Genomic DNA, 20,427 nt, shown 5'->3' with positions numbered 1-20,427 from the left:
TGTCAATGACAAAGTATACCGTTATATTTTTATCTATTTATATATTTATTTCTCTTTATATTTATTTATTCGTTCATTTATTTATCTATTCATTTATTTATTTATATATTTATTTCTCTTTATATTTATTTATGTATTCATTTATTTATTTATTTATTTATTTATTTATTCATTTATTTATTTATTTTTAATTTTTGCACTCCTGTGACTCCCATGGGACTATCAGCGTGAAAAAAAAAAGTCGCACCCTAAGTCACAAGCCCAGGAAAACTATGAAAAATATTATAGTCCTGAAAATGGGGCCATCTCCCTCGAAAGCATTTTACCTCAAGTAACCTCATCTTCTTTTCGGCTTGCACGTCACATTCAAACTACAGCAGGAAAGAATAAAACTAAAGATCATCAGTCAATTACTGTGCCGAAGTCAGATGACATGTAAGGGTTTGTTTATTAGAGGTGCCACCCGGAGGTATGTGTAATGTCATGGTGAACATGTCCACAGCTGTTAAAATGCAATCTCACCTGTAGATTAACCTCAGCCTCATAAAAAGTGAGGCAGGAGCAGTAGTGTCTATCTGACTCGATATCTGTCAGCACGACAGTGAAGAACGTGGGTGCTTTCCTCTCCCAAGACAACTTCCAACCCCCTGGCTGGCAGAACTGTAAAAAAGTACAATGTTGTAAAAATTAAGTTAAAAAACAGAAGCAGGACATATTTGCCCTTCCAAAACACAGGTTAGTCTAATGACCGCTTTTGGGACATCAACATAAACTGTAAGAAGTAGCATTACAGAAGTAAATCACAGACAAGAATAAAGAGCTAAGGAAAAACTTTTTACAAAATGTTGTCATGACTAAAAAGTATACCTTTTTCAGTATTGTTTTGTCCAGGACAAGATTACAAACCCATCCTCATTGATAGAATTAAAGACCGAATGTGAAGTAATTTCATAAAATGCCAAATAGGGCCACAATTAAAGTAATTAAACGTCCAACAAATAAAGCATGAAAAAATAATTTATATGTTGTATATTTGACAAAATAATCACGTTTCCGAAGTTCGAGGCTGAAAGGGGACGAACCCGGAAGTGATTCGTCACACCGCCATACAAAGTCCTTCAAACAGCGATATAAGCGATAGAACGAGCGCAAGTGAGGAGATCCAAGTTTTAGAAGAGTTGGAGGAAGAGGTGGAGGTTGGAATTTTATGTTGGACCGTACATGTATTAGCCAGACGCTAATCAGGATGCAAACAATGTGCCCAAACTAACTGACATGGAATGGAGACAAGACCCATCGAAATTACAAGATTGGTAAGATATAAGCTGTTATTATTTTCATGATTTGAAGCATGTCAGGTAAATAAACCACCTACTATTGCATGGGATAAAAGAAAGGTTTTGACGAATCCCTGATCATGTTGTGGAATGAACAGTAGAAGCTAGCGACGTTAGCTTTTATTTACCTGACATGTTTCGGCGAACACTTCCGCCTTCGGACCCTCTGACGAAGGCAGGAGTGTTCGCCGAAACATGTCAGGTAAATAAACCACCTACTATTGCCTGGGATAAAAGAAGAGTTTTGACGAATCCCCGATTAAGTTGTGGAATGAACAGTAGAAACTAGCGACGTTAGCCTTTATTTACCTGATATGTTTCGGCAAACACTCCCGCCTTCGGACCCTCTGACGAAGGCGGAAGTGTTTGCCGAAACATGTCAGGTAAATAACCACCTACTATTGCCTGGGATAAAAGTTTTGACGAATTTATAAGTGTAGGCAAAATGAACTCAATACAATGATGATTGGAGACTGCCACGAGTTACCTTTCGGCTAACGTAGCTACCTTGTACTGTTCATTCCACAACAGTTGGCAGCTCTGCTTTGACAAAGTCATCAGTCATCTATCCAAAAATCACACTTACTTTTTTGCAAATCCTTGATCATAAGCAGGCATCTTCGAAGTGTTTGTAGCAGAGAACACTACTCGATGATGAATGAATGATGAATTCATTCGCTTGGTGCGAACGAAAGATGTCCATTTACGTGTCCTGCTATCCTTAGGCCACTCATACAACCCTCTTTAAAATGAAAACAATACATCGCCACACAAAAAATAACAAAAATATGCTTATAATTGTTTAGCCATTGATATTATTCAAAAACATGGTTGGCCAACCTTACTTCACATTTGGTCTTTAACGCCAAAATACGATCTTGTCAAGCTCTACCAGAATATTTCTGGACTCAATCTTTCATTTTCCACACACAAAAGACATCACAAGTTTATCACTATCAATAGAATCATTTGCAGACAAAGGAACTCGTCTGGTCCTTAAAATGCCTTTAAAGCAAGTTTACTTCCTCAATACTTCCTCAAAAAAAAAAAAAAAAAAGAGTGATGGTCTATCAATCACCGATTAACAAAGATTGGATATGGCCTCAGAAAGTAACCAACTAACCTGTGTTGTCCACAACTATCAATGGTAAACAAATGACTTTGCCTGAACAAACATTGAAGATGTAAGGGAATGATGCCAAAATATGGGAGGCAGACAGGCATTTGTAGTGAAATGTTTGTGTCTGCTCTTGTTGTGTTTTTGCTGGAGGCTCAACTGCCCTAGCTTTCCAGCCGTGTTTAGACTGCTCTCAGGAGAAGGAAGAGAACACATTGGTTTAACTACTTATGTATGTGTACTATCTGCGTTCGTGCATGTGTAACTGCCTCTTACTACCATTGACGGCTATAAATGTCCAATCCATTTTAACTGCCAATGAAAGATCACCGCCAGCCCCTTCCAGTTAAAAGGGATTGGAAGTCTATTGCTGTCAATGCCACTTAAACATATTCAATCACTGCCAGGTCTTTAAGTTCAAATGTTGACATAAATTTGTCATCCATATAATATTATGAAATTATTTATGATGGTTTGACAAGACCGTTTCGAGTGTAATCTCAATACCGTATCACATGTAACACGTCACCTTTGCTTATTAATATTCATGACATTAGCAACTGTTTCTGGGGGGTCAAACTCACGTTTGTCCCTCATGCTAGATACATGTAAATAGTGTACGAACGAGATGTTTACTAAACCAAACCTACCAATTCTTAGTGGTGTCAACAATAATCGATGCGGCGATGCATCCCGATGCAAGGCATGGACGATTCGATTCGATGCAGGCAACAAGCCGAATCGATTTAGCGCATTTTAAAATATATAAGTACGTTCAAAAATCTTCCCTGCGCAATTCCGGTGATGCAATGGATTTGGTTTCCCCATTTGTATTATTATTGTCATGTTTCATTTTTTACACACTTCATAACTCTGGTCAAGTTTCCCACCAACCTCATAGAAGCCAAAATGTCTCCAGATGTCAGCTTTCAATGTCTTAGGTGCATCAAGAATCTTTCTTGCTCCCTCTTTCTCCGCTTCAGCCATTGTTATGTTATGTCCTATCTCTTAGAGGTTAGAGCTTGTGCCCGAACCAGAACGGATCGGGGCCAAAATGTTAAGCATTCACGGTCGGGTCGGGTCGGGCCGCCCGCGCCAGACTAATAAATTATTAAAAAAAAAAAAAAAAGGGATAAAACCGAGAGCAGGCTCTCTGTATTGTGCATTTGCTTGTGCACTCACATTAAGCAGTGGCGCCGCGTGCTTTTTCTTCTTCTCCTCCACTGTGGCGCTTGCGATTCGTTAGGGAAGATACTTTTATTTATGCACACAAAGGCAACACAAATGTGATCCTTTTGAATCCTCTCCTCTGTGTGTCTGCAAACTCGTTATATATATATATATATACATATATATATATATATAAAACTTTCCCAGCGTTATTTCGTTGTGTAATGATTTTATAATGATCACAAAAATATGTAGACTATTTAAACATTAAGAAAACTTGTGTTTTTTTTCTGCCAACTGAGAATTCGTTACGTAAGACACTTTTTTATGCACACAAAGGCAACATTTTTTTTTTTTTAATATTAAACTTTCCCAGCGTTATTTCGTTGTGTGAATGATTTTATAATGATCACAAAAATATGTAGACTATTTAAACATTAAGAAAACTTGCGTTTTTTTTCTACCAACTGAGAATTCGTTACCAAAGACGCTTTTTTATGCACACAAAGGCAACACAAAAGTGATCCTTTTGAATCTTCTCCTCTGTGTGTCTGCAAAATCGCATGTTTTTTTTTTTTTTAATATTAAACTTTCCCAGCATTATTTCGTTGTGTAAATGCTTCTATAATGATTACAAAAATATGTAGACTATTTAAACATTAAGAAACATGCGTTTTTTCTGCCATCTCGAAGAAATGAAAATAAATTGCTGCTGCTGCGTTTTTTTTTTTTTCCGCGTCACTCCAAGCCGGGTCAGGCTTCAATACCAGCGGGCCGTGTCGGGTCGGGCTGGATTTTTTAGGCCCCATCTAACCTCTACTATCTCTCTGCTCTCTCAATTGCAAAAAAATGATATTTCCTCATGTTGAAACAGATTGTTATGGCTGCTAAAATGCTGCTGCACTTCATTTTAATTCATTATTTTTTATTGTTATGTGGTAGTTACTGATTGCATTTCTAAGTTGATTGCACATATATAGTGGGCTAGGCCTACATTTTACTTTTGTTCTACATTGCAATTTAGTTGGATGTTTTGTTTGCAACTGAACTGATCCCTGGATTGATATTGCGATAAAGATGCTGCTGCACTACAATATTTTCTTTGTCGCTTTCTTTAATATTTACTTGAATATTTTTATCGATGGGTTGTTGTGACTAAAATACAGTGACTGTTATTACTGATTTTGCACAGGAGTTCAGATGTTGCACTGTGTGAAAGGCTGCTACTGTGTGTAAAAAAAAAGAGAAAGCCCTGGTCTCATTCAAAGCACCAATTAAATGCTGTGATCTGGTTTTTTTTTTTTTTTTAATATATATCTAAAAGTATTTTCATTTGACTTCAACCAGGAGTGACACAAGAGCCAATAAAAAGTTGTTTAATGTCTGACCGCTTGTGTTGCCTCATGATTCACGAAAAATATGCTTTGCTTTAGAATTTTAATGCATCCCAGGCTTTAAGGCATCGCGATGCATTGCCGAATCGAACCGAATCGTGACCCTCTGAATCGAATCGAATCGAATTGAATCGAATCGTGGCCCTCCGAATCGTAATCGAATCGAATCGTGAGGGCAGTACCGATGCACACCTCTACCAATTCTGTCCAAAAATGACGTTCCTGGTGCCAAATTCACTGATAAAAATATAGAAGAACATACAAATGTTGAGTTAAAGAGATGGTTTGAGTGTCGAGGGCTGAATAAAATGGGAAAAAAAGCCGACGTGATCGAAAGGTAACTTTTTTATCGACACTTCTTTCTTGTGTGCATTTCCTAACGCCACTGACAATGACATTCTCCTGTTTCAACAAGCTCTCCTTTACCACCATATGCCCCTGTCTTATATTTTATATCCTCTGGTTGTGTTACGTCACTGACCGTTCTTGGGGGTCATTTATATTGCTATTTTTGTGTAGCGATCGCAAATGCTACTCAGTGACAGCCAACGAACACTTTTTAATTTTTTCATTAATAACAATTATATTTATTTACTTCTCCCTTACTAAGGTTGTTTCTTTTGGCGTTAAACTGGTTTTTTGGACGTCCGCACAAGTTGAACCATTGTTCACATTTTCTCCCTCTGAGTTTTGGCTTTGGGAAACGTATGAAGAAAACATCCTTCATATGTGGACGGTTGTAATGTCTAGAGTCGTTTCTACAAGTTCCATAGCAGCAATGTTTAATCGGCATGTTCTTTTTTGAAAGACTACAGGCATAAAACAATTAGTACTAGCATGGGTTGTACGCAAGCACGCTTCTATGTTCACTCTCTTCTGGTTTACGATGGTGGCGTCACGCAGCCTTGCGGCCTAAAAATAGCATTTGTGCGGTATGCTATTGAATTCCTTAAAAATGCCTGAAAATAAATGAAATATGCCAATATGTTATGGCAAGTGACACTGTTTTAAGGGAGTCATCAGAGTAGTCTCATCTGACCAACTTAATTCCAGCTAGAACCAAATTATTAACTTGACGTCTTGCGTTGCAGGACAATAAAACAAAAACAAAAGAAGCGAGTCCAGAGTTGTCCGATGAAAAAATGACCCTGTTTCGGTGACAAATTTCTCGGATATTTATAATGGTAGACTTGTGGATGGCTGTGCAAGTGTTGATTCTGGTCGGTTTGTTGGTTTTCTACATGAAAAGCACCAACGCCACTTGAAATTGACGATTCTTGATTTGAATATGCCTTGCAACTGCAATGAAAATGTGTTTTATTTTAATCAATGATTGTTCAAAAACAAATTTTCATGGAAATATACTCATATCAATACTGAGATTTTAATCACATAATTGAATGATTTTCCTCAGTCTTTACACACTCCGTCGATATAAACAAGTTTTGTGGAAAAAGCACTTTTAATTTTTTCCGATCCGATCAAATTTTTGTCAAGATACGTTTTGCCAATACCGTTTCAATTTGATGCCGATCTGATACCCAGATGTTTTTACCATTACAAAGATGCATAAAATAATGCATCCATAAACTGAAAAATCAGTTTTTTTGTATTTAAGTGAGCCCTACTGGTACCCTCCCAAGAAATGCTCTGTTTAAGAATATTACACCATGCTCTTTTACTATCATTAGTTTCTAAAAAGTAGTCCTTCACAGCTGACATGTTTGCCTAGTGGTTTGATTTACAGCAGCCCAAAAGTGTGATGGTGCTGAAAACTCATGTGAATATTAGATTTGGAACAGAGTTTATGACCAAATACAATACAGTTCAATACTCCAAAAATAGCTGTACCAGGCCCCGATACCGATATTGAGTACTGGATCAGGACATCTCTAGTTGGTTGCCATAGATTTGTCAGTTATGATCAACAAAGTACAGTGTCATGCATGAGTTAAACACTTTTAATAACTTATGTCAGGCCGTACTCATGAAAAATGTATAGTACCACCAGAGTATCACCTTATAAAGTTTACTTTTGAATGCAGACCCACTAAACTGGAGATCCACCAATATTACAATAACCTATTCAGGTACAGTATTGTACTATATTCCTTGTCACTGTATACACCATATTCATCTGAATTTCATTTGAAGACAATTTAAAGCTTCCAAACCTGAGCTAACTGTTCGGGAAAGTATGGCTTTGGTGCGGAACTACCCATGTGGCATCAATCCAACAGAGAAAGCTGTGGGACAAAGGAAAAGGGGAGAGCAGAAAGAGTATGTAAAAGGAAGGAATGAGTATTGAGAGCGGAAATTGCTGGGGGAAAGCGAGCTTCTTTAACGCAAAGCTTTTGACCAGGATGCCACCGTATTCAAGCTGATACAATAGCTCACAGGAAATCTGTTTAACCTGTATTGTGGTGCTGTGTAGGGAGGTCTCTGAGCACGCGCACACTGATGCTAAAAACCACCCAAGGACGATAGCTGTGATCCTATCCTAAACTATTCCAACTATTCCATTCATTGTTGTCGGAAAAGGGGAGAACAACACAGACCAAATACCTCAGAAGATGACTGTTGATATAACATCCTGTATACGTGAATGTTTCTCTGTGTAGTGTATGGATGTGTGAGACATACAGTACACATAGAGGTAGTGGACAGGGCTGGCACAGCGAGAAGGTGAGCCCAGCTCCTTGATATATAGAAGTGTCTTGACCTTTCGAGAGGAGCACATTTAAAGACTTTCAATATAATTTGCACATTTTCAGGATCTTGAATTTGGAGCCACCTAGAGCTGACGAATCAAAAGACCAATAATGATGTAACAAAAAGCTCAACGAAATGCGACATGTGGTTTTATGTAAATTCTAACATTAACATTTTATATGCACTTTCAATAAAATGCAATAATTATGAATGATCTCTATTTGAACAACAGCTTAGCTTTAGTTTGAGCTCCATACAGAATATGTACAAAAGGTTTAACTGCTTACGAATAAAATATTTGGACAGAGTCAAGTGTCTGGATTTTAAATGTGTTTTTGGGTGACTTTTGCAAAAACACAAACTTTTATGACGCACAAGTGCCTGAAACAAACAAAGTATGCTTGACTATACGCCATTTCCTTAAACAAGCAACTCTGCAGTAATTCAAACAGTCCATGTTGCATGCAAACAAACACACACAACTTGGGGGCTCATTATTCTAAGTAAGATTTCTGTTTAGGAACTATGAACAATGATGGCACAGCAGGGAACAAAAACGCTGACTCTAGAGTCCCATGATACAAAGGAACTATTGTATGTAATTCTAAAGCACATTTTCCTTTCATTATCCATAAAATTGGCAACATTAAAAAAGCACTAGCACAGCTAACAGTCATTCAGTCATTAAGTGTCGCGCACGGTGTCAGCGCCACGAGTAACTGGGAGAAGAGTGATCTCATTAATTACAGGTTTATCAATGCGTACCCATACTCCTGTACTTCATCATGAATATCCAGTAGGGAACAATGAAGTGCAAGTGCATGTCTAATTGTGAACAGGTCATGACCAGTCTCTTTTAAGCGTGTCAAAGCAGAAGTGTTGCCAAGCATACCAAGATGTCACCAAGGTGTCAAGTAGGTTTAAGTGTGGCGTGGATTGTCTATTGTAAACACCTTCTGAAATGACGATACAATTATAGGCCTGAACAGAGCACAAGATGGACTTACGTTTCTAATATTGATCTATTTATTTTCACACATACGATTTGATAGCACCTTATAAAGTCACACACTACCTTGGTCCTAAATCAGGGTTTCTTTAAAGCTTTTTAATGCCACTTTAAAAGCAATTTAATGCCCATGCCAGACTTCAGAGAGCTTCACATACACAAAATGAATTTTCCAATAATTACTTCTTAACTAATAATCGATATCCCGATATTGTCCAACTCCAAAAATCCGATACAGATACCGATATATCTGGTCATGGACTTAACATTATATTATGGCTAATTATAGGGATGTCGACATCCGATAACATGATCGGATATGAAGCATATTGCGGCATTTTTCAGAGGATCGGAATCAGGTAAAAAGGATCAGGTTTTTAATTAAAAAAATATATATACAGTATGTTTTTACACTTCATGCTCGTACAGCCTCTCACTCTCCCTCCTGCTGCTTTTCTTGGTCAGCGGTGCCCTGGAGTTAGCTACTTTAAGTTAATGATGAATGACAGGTTTGTGCTGTGATCTTGCCAGAGAAACTTGGTAGCTCTACGATCAAAGACGTAAATGTGTCAGTCATCGTTTAACTTGTTACACACTAGCTGTGGCAACTCATTGTGTAAGTGAGAGGCTGTTTTTAGCAGCGTGAGTGGATTAGAGTGGACTCACTCAATGGACTCACTTATGAAAGAGCCCTCTATTTTTTTTTTTTTTTCATCCAGGAAAATCAAGTGCAGGCAGAATGCAAACTTTGCAAATAGATCTCTGTTATGGTTCTTCTGGGAAAAAAATAAATGCTGTTATTTTTAAATTTTTTTTATTTGTAGTGATATGGATCAATTTCGCCACGGCACACTGTCTGACTCCGATGCAGCCCACCACCACCACGGCTTAAAAAAAAATCCGAGAGGAAACCCTGAACATGTTACTGATTGTTTGGACAATGATACGATATGTGCGGATATTATTAAGTCTGGCCAGATTTTCTATGATTATAGGGCTTTTGATTGATGTCTTATGCTATTTTCACAATTAACACAATACGTTGCATTTCACCTAAAGGAATTAAAAAAAAAAAAAAGAAAAAAAGGCAATTTTGTCATTTTTGACTGTTTTGTTGCTGAAACATTTTAGACATTTGAATGACACCGCATGTCTAAAAGATGACGATGTTGATGGATATTTTTTGTTTCAATCTATTTGATGGATCGTTACTTACCTAATCAATGTATGATACCAGTTAAAGCTATTGTTAAATTCCTATACAATATTCCATTTTTTGTTACAGTGACAGAAGAGTTGAATTTCTTTCTTTTTGTTTTGTTTGACTCAGTGCTAATACAGTGCTTCTCACAGCATGATGTGAGCCTTGAAAGTCAAAATGGTTTAAATGTCCTGCAAAAAAATGAGGATGTGAAAGCTGACTGGAATAAGCAAAGGTCAGTGTGTTGCCAATTCAAAGAAGAAGGGCTTAAGGGCTTTGCTTAGGGGTATATCTGATGTCTCATTTCACCATCATGCTTGTAAATCTGTACAAGAGGGGAATGAAGAGGCGAATGACAGAGAACGTGTACTGTAGATTAACATGGCGAAAGCATCAATATCCACACCAGTGCAACAGGTGCAAAGATCAGCACGTAGAACATAGCGTTTGAGGCATGCCCACTGACACGCGCGCAGGGCAACAAGACGGACCATCTCCTGTTCTCGAATTAGCCTGCAGTCAAGTGACAATGGAACTCCGGCACACGCTTGCCGTATTGATGTCAAAGTGAAGAAAACGGTTGCCCTCAGGCTAAACTTGCCGCATCACATCATGTGCTGCAGCCAAGCATGTCTGACTCCCACCCCACTGCGCTATTCACCACCTCCGCCTGTGACACAAGATCTGCTGTCTGACCTGCTAAGCATCGTCACAGTGCGGAATACAAGGGACAGTGTTGATTTAAAATAAAAATGCATCAGGGGAGCCACATTCTCGAATTGTGACGGAACCCTAGCTGGTAAGGGTGACCCATTCCAAATATAACTGAGGTGGGAATGACCGGGGGAAAGAGAGACGAGTGTCACAAGGCTTTCTCTTTTTCTGCAAGGATGATGCTTAAATAAGCCATTAAACAGATTTGTCCATATACAGTGGTACCTTTACATACGAAGTTAGTTCGTTCCAGGACCTTGTTTGTAAGTCGAAATTCCGTATGCCGAGCAGGATTTTACCACAAGAATACATGATAATTCTATTAATTCCTTCCACAGCCCGAAAACCTACCGGTACACTAAATCCTTAATAAATGCTGCTGGTACAATTGTAAATAGCTATTAGACAGAGCAAAACAAGTATATTATGAATAAAAATCAGAATAATAATAGAATAACAGTAATAATAATACCTGTAATAATATAACGAATCGGGTTCTAATGTGGCGGATGTGTTTTGCGTGGTGTAACTGAACGCACTGCGGGGCTGATTTGACAGAGTGAGAGGACTTTTTACTTTCACTTTGTTCAATTACGGTGGACCGTAGGCATGTTGGGCTGCACAAGATGTGAAATAAATGATTAAAAACCAGGAAAAGCTGGCAATTTTTGGGCAATGTTACCCTAATAATATTTGTCCCCTTTACCTATCAAGACTGGCAAATGGAGGTTAGAGGAGAACTGTCGAGATCGTAGACATTCCACGGCCATACTGGCAAGCCAGTTCATGGACGCGCGCACCATGCTCAGATTTTTCAATCATTTTCATCTTCATTTCAATGGTAAGCATCACCTTTTTCCTTTTTCCCCACCTGCATTAACATTCTTGGAATCCATCCTGATTTATCTCACAACAAAATGTGCCGTGCGCCCGTCTTGCAACAAAGAAACTGCAGCGCTGCCACATATTATGGTATTTCGAACATGTCATCGGATGTGGAAACAAAATGGCTTGTCAAATTTTACATCGGATGTCGAAAAAAATCGTTGGTCGAAGCGATCGTATGTCGAGGTACCACTGTACTATTTGATATTTTCTGAGAGGATGAATAAGTAAGTTTCACATAGCCTTTCAACAAAGAAATTCTACCATTTGTGGTCTTCTTTAATTTATAACACATTTTTGATCTTACTAATGTTCTAAAACTTGTTTAGGTTTTTTTTTTTTTTTTTTTAACATTTAGTTTTACCATTATACAATGGCATCTACCATTGTATATTACCAGTAAGCTGACAGACGCTCAAAAAAATGAATTGTATTTTAGCGCCCCAACCTTCTCTGAAGCACTAATGAATGCACAATAAGTGTCATTTTCTTTGTTGTGTCTTTAGCTTTACAGTTTCTCACAATAATTGTAATTTTCTTTGTTGTGTCTTTAGCTTTACAGTTTCTCACAATAATTGTAATTTTCTTTGTTGTGTCTTTAGCTTTACAGTTTATCTCACCTGTAGTGTAATAAACCACTTGAAAACAAAAACATAGGACTTTATAGGGAACTGTTTAAAATTTGTAAATTTACTCGTCAGTTTGCATATGCATATAACTGAATATGACGTGGCTGATCACAGCTAAAATTTTCTTGGATTTTTCATCTCATTCTTAAAATTTCCCAGCCTTAGTGGAGCTACACGATGTACTTTCATGTCTTTTTTTTTCTACTTTGTACACTTCCGATTCATTTGGAAGAGATGCATGGCAGGAAGACAAACAATGACGAAAGTGGAGTGCAAGGTGTCAAGGGTCACAGAGAGTTGAGGAGGTCAATGGCGTGCTGTCTGCCCAGAAGAGCCATATTATCTGGTCTACAGGATGAGTAGCAAACAAAACAACCACTGAGCCTTCATGGCCTAAATGCTTCTCTTCACCTTCCTCAACTAACACCATTACTCAAAGTCAAGCAGATAACAATAAAACAAGTAAGTCAGCAAGCTTAATCGAAAACATTACTGTATGTATAATCTGTTACATTTAGTTCCGTCATGAATTGTTTCCCAAAAAGTGGCACCACTATTGCTGATCTTTTTTCCCGATGTCAACAACAATCTCAGTTCCGCTTTGCTGATCTGTTATGCAATGGTGGGCACATATGTTTCATTTTAGGGCTAGATATTTTTAGATGGCCATTCCATGATGATCCTAACCGCAGAAATAAGAACCAAAAAATGTTTAGTCATATAAAACAGGCAGTGTTGTCTAGGAAAATCAAAAACTCTCCTCCATGCAATTTCAGCTTCATAAATGCCATGTGTGCAAGAATTGCAATGTCAGAACAAAATACTTTGTATTGGATTGTAAATACAGAGGCATTGTCCAGAAACAAGATCAAGATGGAAGTGAAATTATTAGTTCTGACAGAAACCATGCATTGAGTTCACCACGATACAACAAAGCAAACATTTTAAGCTCGAAGTCAACTGAGAAATTTAACCTTTAAGATCAAACTCAACAGCTCCATCGTGGCACAAAGACTTTAAAAACAACCAAAAAGGGGTAAACAAACACAAATTTTCACAAAACAAACAAAAAGTGTGTGAAGGATTAATTGCCAGGTCAAGTTTTTTACTGCTTGCTTCAGCTCTTACAAATTCACCTGATGTATGAGTCACAGTGTCTAATCACAATTCAGGTAAGAAGTTGTGAGAGTGTACTATAGCCCGCAGCACAATAAGATTCCCACTCAGAACAGAAGCAACGGCGTGTCTGTTACCGTAAAGTGCATATGGAAACGACTGATATCCAAAGAAGTGTAATCCGGTAAATTCCCTCATCTCTCTTTTGTAACATGTGATGGTCATTTTTTTTTTTTTTGCCACACTGATGTGAATCAACATGTCATGGGAATATCAAACATCTTGGGTTATTTGGTTATCGTGCCTGCTACACGTTTAATTTCATACAGGATGGATACAAAAAGTCCACACAGCCCTGTTGAAGTTGCAGGGTTTTGTGATATTAAAGAATAATTTATTGTACATTGAATAAAAACAAAGATTCTGAGTCTAATGCAGCGTCACATTGCAATCAAATTCTCTTAAAATTTTACAAAAACACTAAACATCAAAAACACACTGCTAGGTTCAGAGGGTGATGAATGAAATGAGCGAGGTAAACAGCTTTATCCTGAGCTTGCAGAAGAGTACAATGAAACCCTGCGTCAGAGTGCTGAGCGCCAGCCTTTAGAACAGTCTAAGATAATGGCTGATGATGACCCTGCTATAGAACAGGTGCTTCCTCCACTGCCTTGGGGGGGTCCTGTTTAATATATACACTATAGGCTAATGCTTCTGCTACTCATCACCTCTGCTATAACATGTGAAAACATGAATGCTATGCAAGACGTGTAAATAAATCCATAGACTGTGCGTCACTATGCTTGCTGTGAATGAATGATATTCTAGTAACCTCACAATAAACGAACAGCAACGCTGTAATTGACATTTTTAAGATGGGGAACTGCCCCCCCCACCAAAAAAAAAAAAAAATGCAGCTGTGACTAGTCTGGACAGGAGAAGCTGCTCCTCAGAGAGGAAAGGAAATACAATGTGCACTTGACTACTTGCGGAATAACCTCGGCACGTGGCTGCACAAGAGAATGGAGTGTTGATCTAGAACAAAACAAAGGATGTCATTTGTGATCTACAGAACATAACGTCCACCTTCAGCTTTCATCTGTGGAGTAGACATTGATAACATGCAATCCCCGCAAGCCCACTTGGCAATCGTACCCATGTACAGTTGTCTTACATTTGTCATTCAAACTCAACTGTGTTAGCTGCTTATTTAAAAAATGTGAAAAAATAAACATTCTTAAAGAGTCAATGAGATCTCTTACGCACTTTTCCCCCTTTGCCAGACACTTTTTACTTTTCATTTTTTTATCAATATTAATTGATTTGATTATTTCCGTCCAACACTAGGGTCTTACCTTACTTGTTGGGGAGCTTTATGCAAAGGAATAGAATATAAATTAATGAAAACATTTACATTATATTTAAAAAAAAAAAAAAAAAAAGCGGAATACATGATAATGGAACGAAATAAAAACACGATACACAACACGAACACCTCTCCTAAAACGGATTCAGTAACAGTTTTGAAAGGGTTGAGGGAATTGAGACTGCTCCTTCTTTGTAAACAGGTAATATAAACTCTATATGCTAAGTGGATCGCTTATGATTCCATAACAACTGCCTCTACTCGACTAATGTGATCATTTGCTTCAATGCAGGTGGATGAATCTTCGTTTGCTGATATATCGGAGTGGAGATCATTTTTGGTACAGCATTTGACAAACACAAAAACATATTTCATTATATAGCCAAAAGGAAGTAACCTGCAAGGTCCTCAACTGCTTAGCTGTTTCTCAAAAGTCTGACAACACCATAGCGGTGCCATTCTAAGAGCCCTAAAGTCTAACCAAGAGAACTAAAAATGTCAACAATAGATATAATATATTGCTACACCATGTTATTATGCTGTCAAATGCTAAGACTGCTCCAAAAAGATCTAGATTTTCTCTAAAAAGAATTTCAAACATCTCACCGAGGTCAATATCCATAACTCTTGATTAATACATCTTTCGGCATATTGCTATAAAGTCTTCTATTTTAATATATCTTTATTAAGAAGCTTGATGACGACAAGGCTGGTTGAGTTGTATTATAACAGAGCTCACAAAAAACAGGGCATTAACAAACACGGCCACAATGTATTACTACAGAATTAGAGGTAGTCCCCGGGTCACGAAGGAGTTCCGTTCCTACACTGGCGACGTAACCCGGATTTCCACGTAAATCCCTTTAACTGCCCCTAAATCTCAAAATAACTATCCAAAACATGTATTATAGGTCATATTACGAAAATAAAGTAAAAAATAAGATACTGTACTTCCCACAGGGTCTCTACAAGTATCAGCAAATCTAATTTAATGCCACTTTTAATACTGCTTTAAACTAATTTAATGCCCATGCTTAGGGTTGCGAACCATCCCTTGAAAAACAGAACCGACACCTATTCAGAAACAAAAGTACACATGCCGTATTGAGCTTTCAAAGGACACTCTTTGTCCCAAATTATTAGTGATGCACGATAATGCATTTCTCAGCCGATACCGATAACCGATAATTTCCTCCTCGTTCCAACCGATAACCGATAATCTCAAGCCGATAATTTTATTAAAAAATTTATGTAAAATTTTAAAGTATACACAAGAGAAAATATTACTGTGCAAAAATATTATTGCTCTTTTTTTCCAACATCAAATGTGAACAAGTAGTAAATTCCAACATCTAAATAAAGACAGATTGTCTGACATTGTGTAATGGTAAACTTTTGGCAACAATTACTTACAGAGTAAATACATAAGTTGCACAAAAATGGCTTTAAAAGTAAGCCATTCCAAACGTATAACATTATTACACAGCAAAAACACAGCTCCTTAAAACTAGCTAAATTCCCTTGTTTTCAGTGTAAATCTATTGGAAATAAGTGAAATTAACTGCCAGCACTTAAAGTATATTTCACTCAGATTTCTTGAAGAAAAATAGCCAGCTGAAAATAAGCTTAACAGTCTTATTTTAAGCAATAAATTATCATAAATAATCCTAAGGGAAAAAAAACTTGTCAGAAATGTTCTTTATTCAAGAATATGTATGGTTCAAAACATTATTTGAAAGCAATTTTTTCTTGATTTAGGTGAAAAATTACATTTTTTAGATGTTTGGGCTTAATAAGAACAAATAGCAATATTTAGTTCAAGTAAGTGGAATAATCTGGCGCATTCATCTGTTAACTAGTCTTCAACACTCAAACAAGCGGGGGAAAATTATTTGACTAGATTTAAGAAGAATGATCTGATTAAGACGTCATAAACTTAAAGCGTACTGAATGCAATACTGACCGGATGACTTCTTTGTGTGCATGTTAAAATTATCGACTAACCACTGCGCCGTCATGATAAACATGCTTTCTTGACATCACTTGTGTAAATGTCCTTGGTAAAACTGATGTGATCGGCATGTCTTTCACGAAGAATCGTGGTCGTATAAACTGCATTATTTTTTCATCCAGGGGTTTGGCTATTGGGTCATTTCGGGAATTTCCTCCCGCCTGTGCCCTTCAGTCCGCCCGGCTGCCAAATTAGTACCCGTGCCAGGCCTCTGTCTTGAACCGGAGTGGCGGCGGGAGCTAAATTCGTACCGGATATCCGTCCGCCCTGGCCGGCTGGCTGCGGCATATTCGGTGCATGGCTCTGCTCTGCCCGTCAAGGGCGAGGCGGCAGCGGCGGCCTGCGTGACCGGACTGGCGGGCTCCGTCGAAAGACAGCTATTTGTCGACTATCGGTCTCGTGAGGTGTTTAGCCATAGATGGGAGTTTACCACCCGCTTTGGGCTGCATTCCCAAACAACCCGACTCCGGGAGGACCGCAGCGTCTCTGTATCGTCACTAGCCCCGTAGCTTCCTTTATAGTTTATTTGTGTTTACAATAGCTTTAGCATTCGCGCTAGCAGCAGCCTCGTATTCGTTCCAAAAATCCTTGTGATGCAGTTTTAAATGGCTGCTGGGTTAGTGGTAGTGGTGTTCAATGAGGACGCTTTCTTTACGCCTCGTGGAACTGTTTTGTAGATGGCGAGAGCGTTGTTTATTTCATTTCACACACGAGAAGAGCAACACACGCTAGTGAGAGCGCCTCAACACTGATGTGTCACCGCCTCCTCTATGAAGCCGTACTCCTCAACCCCTCCTCCCACAGGGGCTTCAGAGAGGGGAGGGGTTGAGCAGGCGGCGGTGGAGAAGTGGAGAAAACTGCTTGGTTGCGCACATTTGGAGGCTAAATCAAGTATATAATTATCGGATTGCATTATCGGTTGATTTTTTTAAAAATCTGTATTATCTGTGTGACGTCATAATTGCCATTATCGGCCGATAATTATCGGTAACCGATATTATCGTGTATCTTTACAAATTATCATTAAATTTTTTTTTAAAAATACCCACTGGAGACAAAATGGCAGACAAAATGTAAAGTCGAAATCACGTAAGTCAGTTACGTCGTAACCCAGGGACTATCTTTACTTTTAAAGCCAGGCCTAGCCGCAAAGGCCAATCAGTATTAATGCGTGCCTCAGTAGGCTTTACATGTGTACAACGTGCAAACTTTCATGCTTGGAAGTCTACTTATTAATGCGAATATACAGTATATTATCAAAAGTATAAATATATAGGTGTCATATCCTAACAACAGCACTTGAACATAGCCCTATTATATGTAGCAGTTAGTACTGTTCTTGTAGTTTGTACTTGTAGTTGTTGCATACAGTTACAGTCAAAATTATTTTTGTCTAGTATCAGAGAGCACTTTGCAAGGAATGTATGTGCAGGACCAAAAAGGGTGACAGAAGTAGAGGTGTAACAATATATTATTAAGTTATTGTGTTGATGACTGAAATTGAATAGTCCAAATTCCCGGAAAAGCCTCTCCATTGAAATTATCCTGAATTTTCCCTCACCTTCAATGCAAGCTGAATGATTATATTTGTGTTTGCGCTGTCAATTTAATATTATGTCCTGTTTTAGAAAGAAAGATTTCTTTTACGGTAACTGATTGATTGCTTAATTGCTTAATTGAAATACTATTCAATATGTTGATTAATAAAGTCAAAATGGGGCGAAAAATATATGACTATGATGTGGTATATGGTAATGATAATGTTTTTCTGGGTAAAAACAAGAGTCTATTGAACTACAATATTTTCACGACTAAAGGGCACACTTAAAAAAAGTCTAAATTTCTCCAAACTGGACGGAGCACCTTAGAATGCGGAGCGCCTTGTGTGTGCATCAAATGAAAAATCTGGAGAGGTATTACTTCGAGCTCACCGCTTGACTGGCTGGGTGCATTTTATACAGACATGCTGTTTATATAGGGAAAAGGTGGACGTAAAAGAGGACAGGGTGGCCGTAGTACGCCATTCAGATGAGGTGGATCAGTTAGAAAAAGAAAAAAAATGCACACCGTGACTTAACTTTATACACAATAACACAAATATAAACATACAAACAGGCGACCAGTTCATACAGAACGCTCAGAAAATTTCAAATAAATACATGAATAAAGGTTTGGGTTTTTTTCTATATAAGCTGTATTTCTTGCAAAGTCTCATGGTTCTGAATGAGGTGTATGTGAAGAGAGCGGATGATTTTTTTTTGCCACATACGTCACAATCTGTGCTGATCTAAGACTCCATGTGGGCCCATCTCACAGCCATTGTGAAAGAACAATTGCAAGAACAAACCCAGACACTGCCACCAATCCGGGAGGCTTGATAAAGGACCTCCAACTGCTGGACATCAGTGTAACCAAGGCGTTCAAAGTAAAGTTGCGAGTGGCATGGGAGCGATAGATTACCAATGGCTAACACAGCCTGCTTTGAGAATGAATTGTGGATTCTTGGGCTAACATGTCTGCTAGCACTGTTGTTCGTGCTTTCACAAAAGCCAGCATCACTATGAGATGGACCTGTTGGATGACAAACTTGCCCAAACTGTTCATTTCATTTATATAACATGAGGACATGGTTTTGTGGATGATTGATCAAAAAGTAACGTGAGTACTTCAATAAATCACAATTGAATTAAGTTTTGCTCCCGCTGCCTTTTTAAAAACATACACTAGCATGCATGCTAACGTGTTTGCATGCTAGCGTGTCATATTTTGGCGTGCATGCATGCTAGCATATCCTGTTTTAGTGCAGTGGTCTCCAACCTTTTTTGCACCACGAACCGCTGTGATGTGGGCCTTTTTTTTTTCCACAGACCGGCAATGTGTGGCAGAAAATTACAGTAAATATTAAATAACACGACAGGGCTAAAAACGAACATTGAGTGCAGGGAAAATATAACTCACCATACACTGAATCAACCATTTTTAACAGCGGCCTCTCCTAACATAACCTTGGCCGCAGGAATAATGAGTTCTTCTCCAATCGTGAAAGGTTTCTTTGCTTTAGCAATTTGGTTCGCTCCAAGTTATGATGCTCCCAGTGCATCCGCTTTTGTTGCCTCGTTTGCGGACTTTTAGCCACATATTATGCAGAAGGCACTTGGTTGTAGGCTCCTCTTCTGGCTTAGCAGGTAGCCTTTTCTCTGTAAAAAAAGGTGTCCAAAGACGTCTGTTTTTCAGTCGACGTTCAGTCAACGTGGGGGGTTATTATTTCAGGGAACAAATCCGATGCGCCGATGTCTTTATCGAGGACAAGCACATATAGATAGCTAATCCAAGCAAAACGACCGGGCGTACCACGTCCGGTATTGCTAAGGCGCCTGCAGCACACAGCAGCTAACGTTACTGTTTACATTGTCTAAAGCTGGGCTGCGAAAGAAGTGCAAACACCCCAGTAATGTCAGCCAACCACTAGAGGGCGACGTACACAATTCTCTACTTGGTTTAGTCAATTGAATTGACAGGCATTGTGATGTGTCAAGAGGCTCAGGCAAAATTGCAGTCGTTAACAGTTTATTTATCATTTCTCTCCAGACCGGTAGCCAGTGTTGTCACGGATTACTTAAAAAAGTAATTTAATTACTGATTACTGATTACACCTCAAAAAAGTAATCTAGTTACTTTACTGATTATTTTATTATCAAAGTAACTAAGTTACTTTAAAAGTAACTTATCAGTTAATTTTTACCAATTTTTCTCCTTTTGCTGCCTC

At 38.3% G+C, this 20,427-nt stretch overlaps 1 protein-coding gene across 2 annotated transcripts in view; it reads right to left on the bottom strand.

Annotated features, from left to right (window-relative positions):
* sbf2 (SET binding factor 2) overlaps positions 1-20,427 on the bottom strand; it is a 143,013-nt gene that overhangs the window by 96,754 nt on the left and 25,832 nt on the right. For both annotated transcript variants that reach the window (XM_057859758.1, XM_057859839.1), the window contains exon 3: positions 523-660. In XM_057859758.1, the coding sequence (XP_057715741.1) occupies positions 523-660 (138 nt within the window). The remainder of the gene's footprint in view (positions 1-522; positions 661-20,427) is intronic.

Source organism: Corythoichthys intestinalis, chromosome 1 (genome assembly GCF_030265065.1).
Source record: "Corythoichthys intestinalis isolate RoL2023-P3 chromosome 1, ASM3026506v1, whole genome shotgun sequence".
Classification (NCBI taxonomy): Eukaryota; Metazoa; Chordata; class Actinopteri; order Syngnathiformes; family Syngnathidae; genus Corythoichthys; species Corythoichthys intestinalis.
This window is presented reverse-complemented; position numbering and strand designations above follow the sequence as displayed.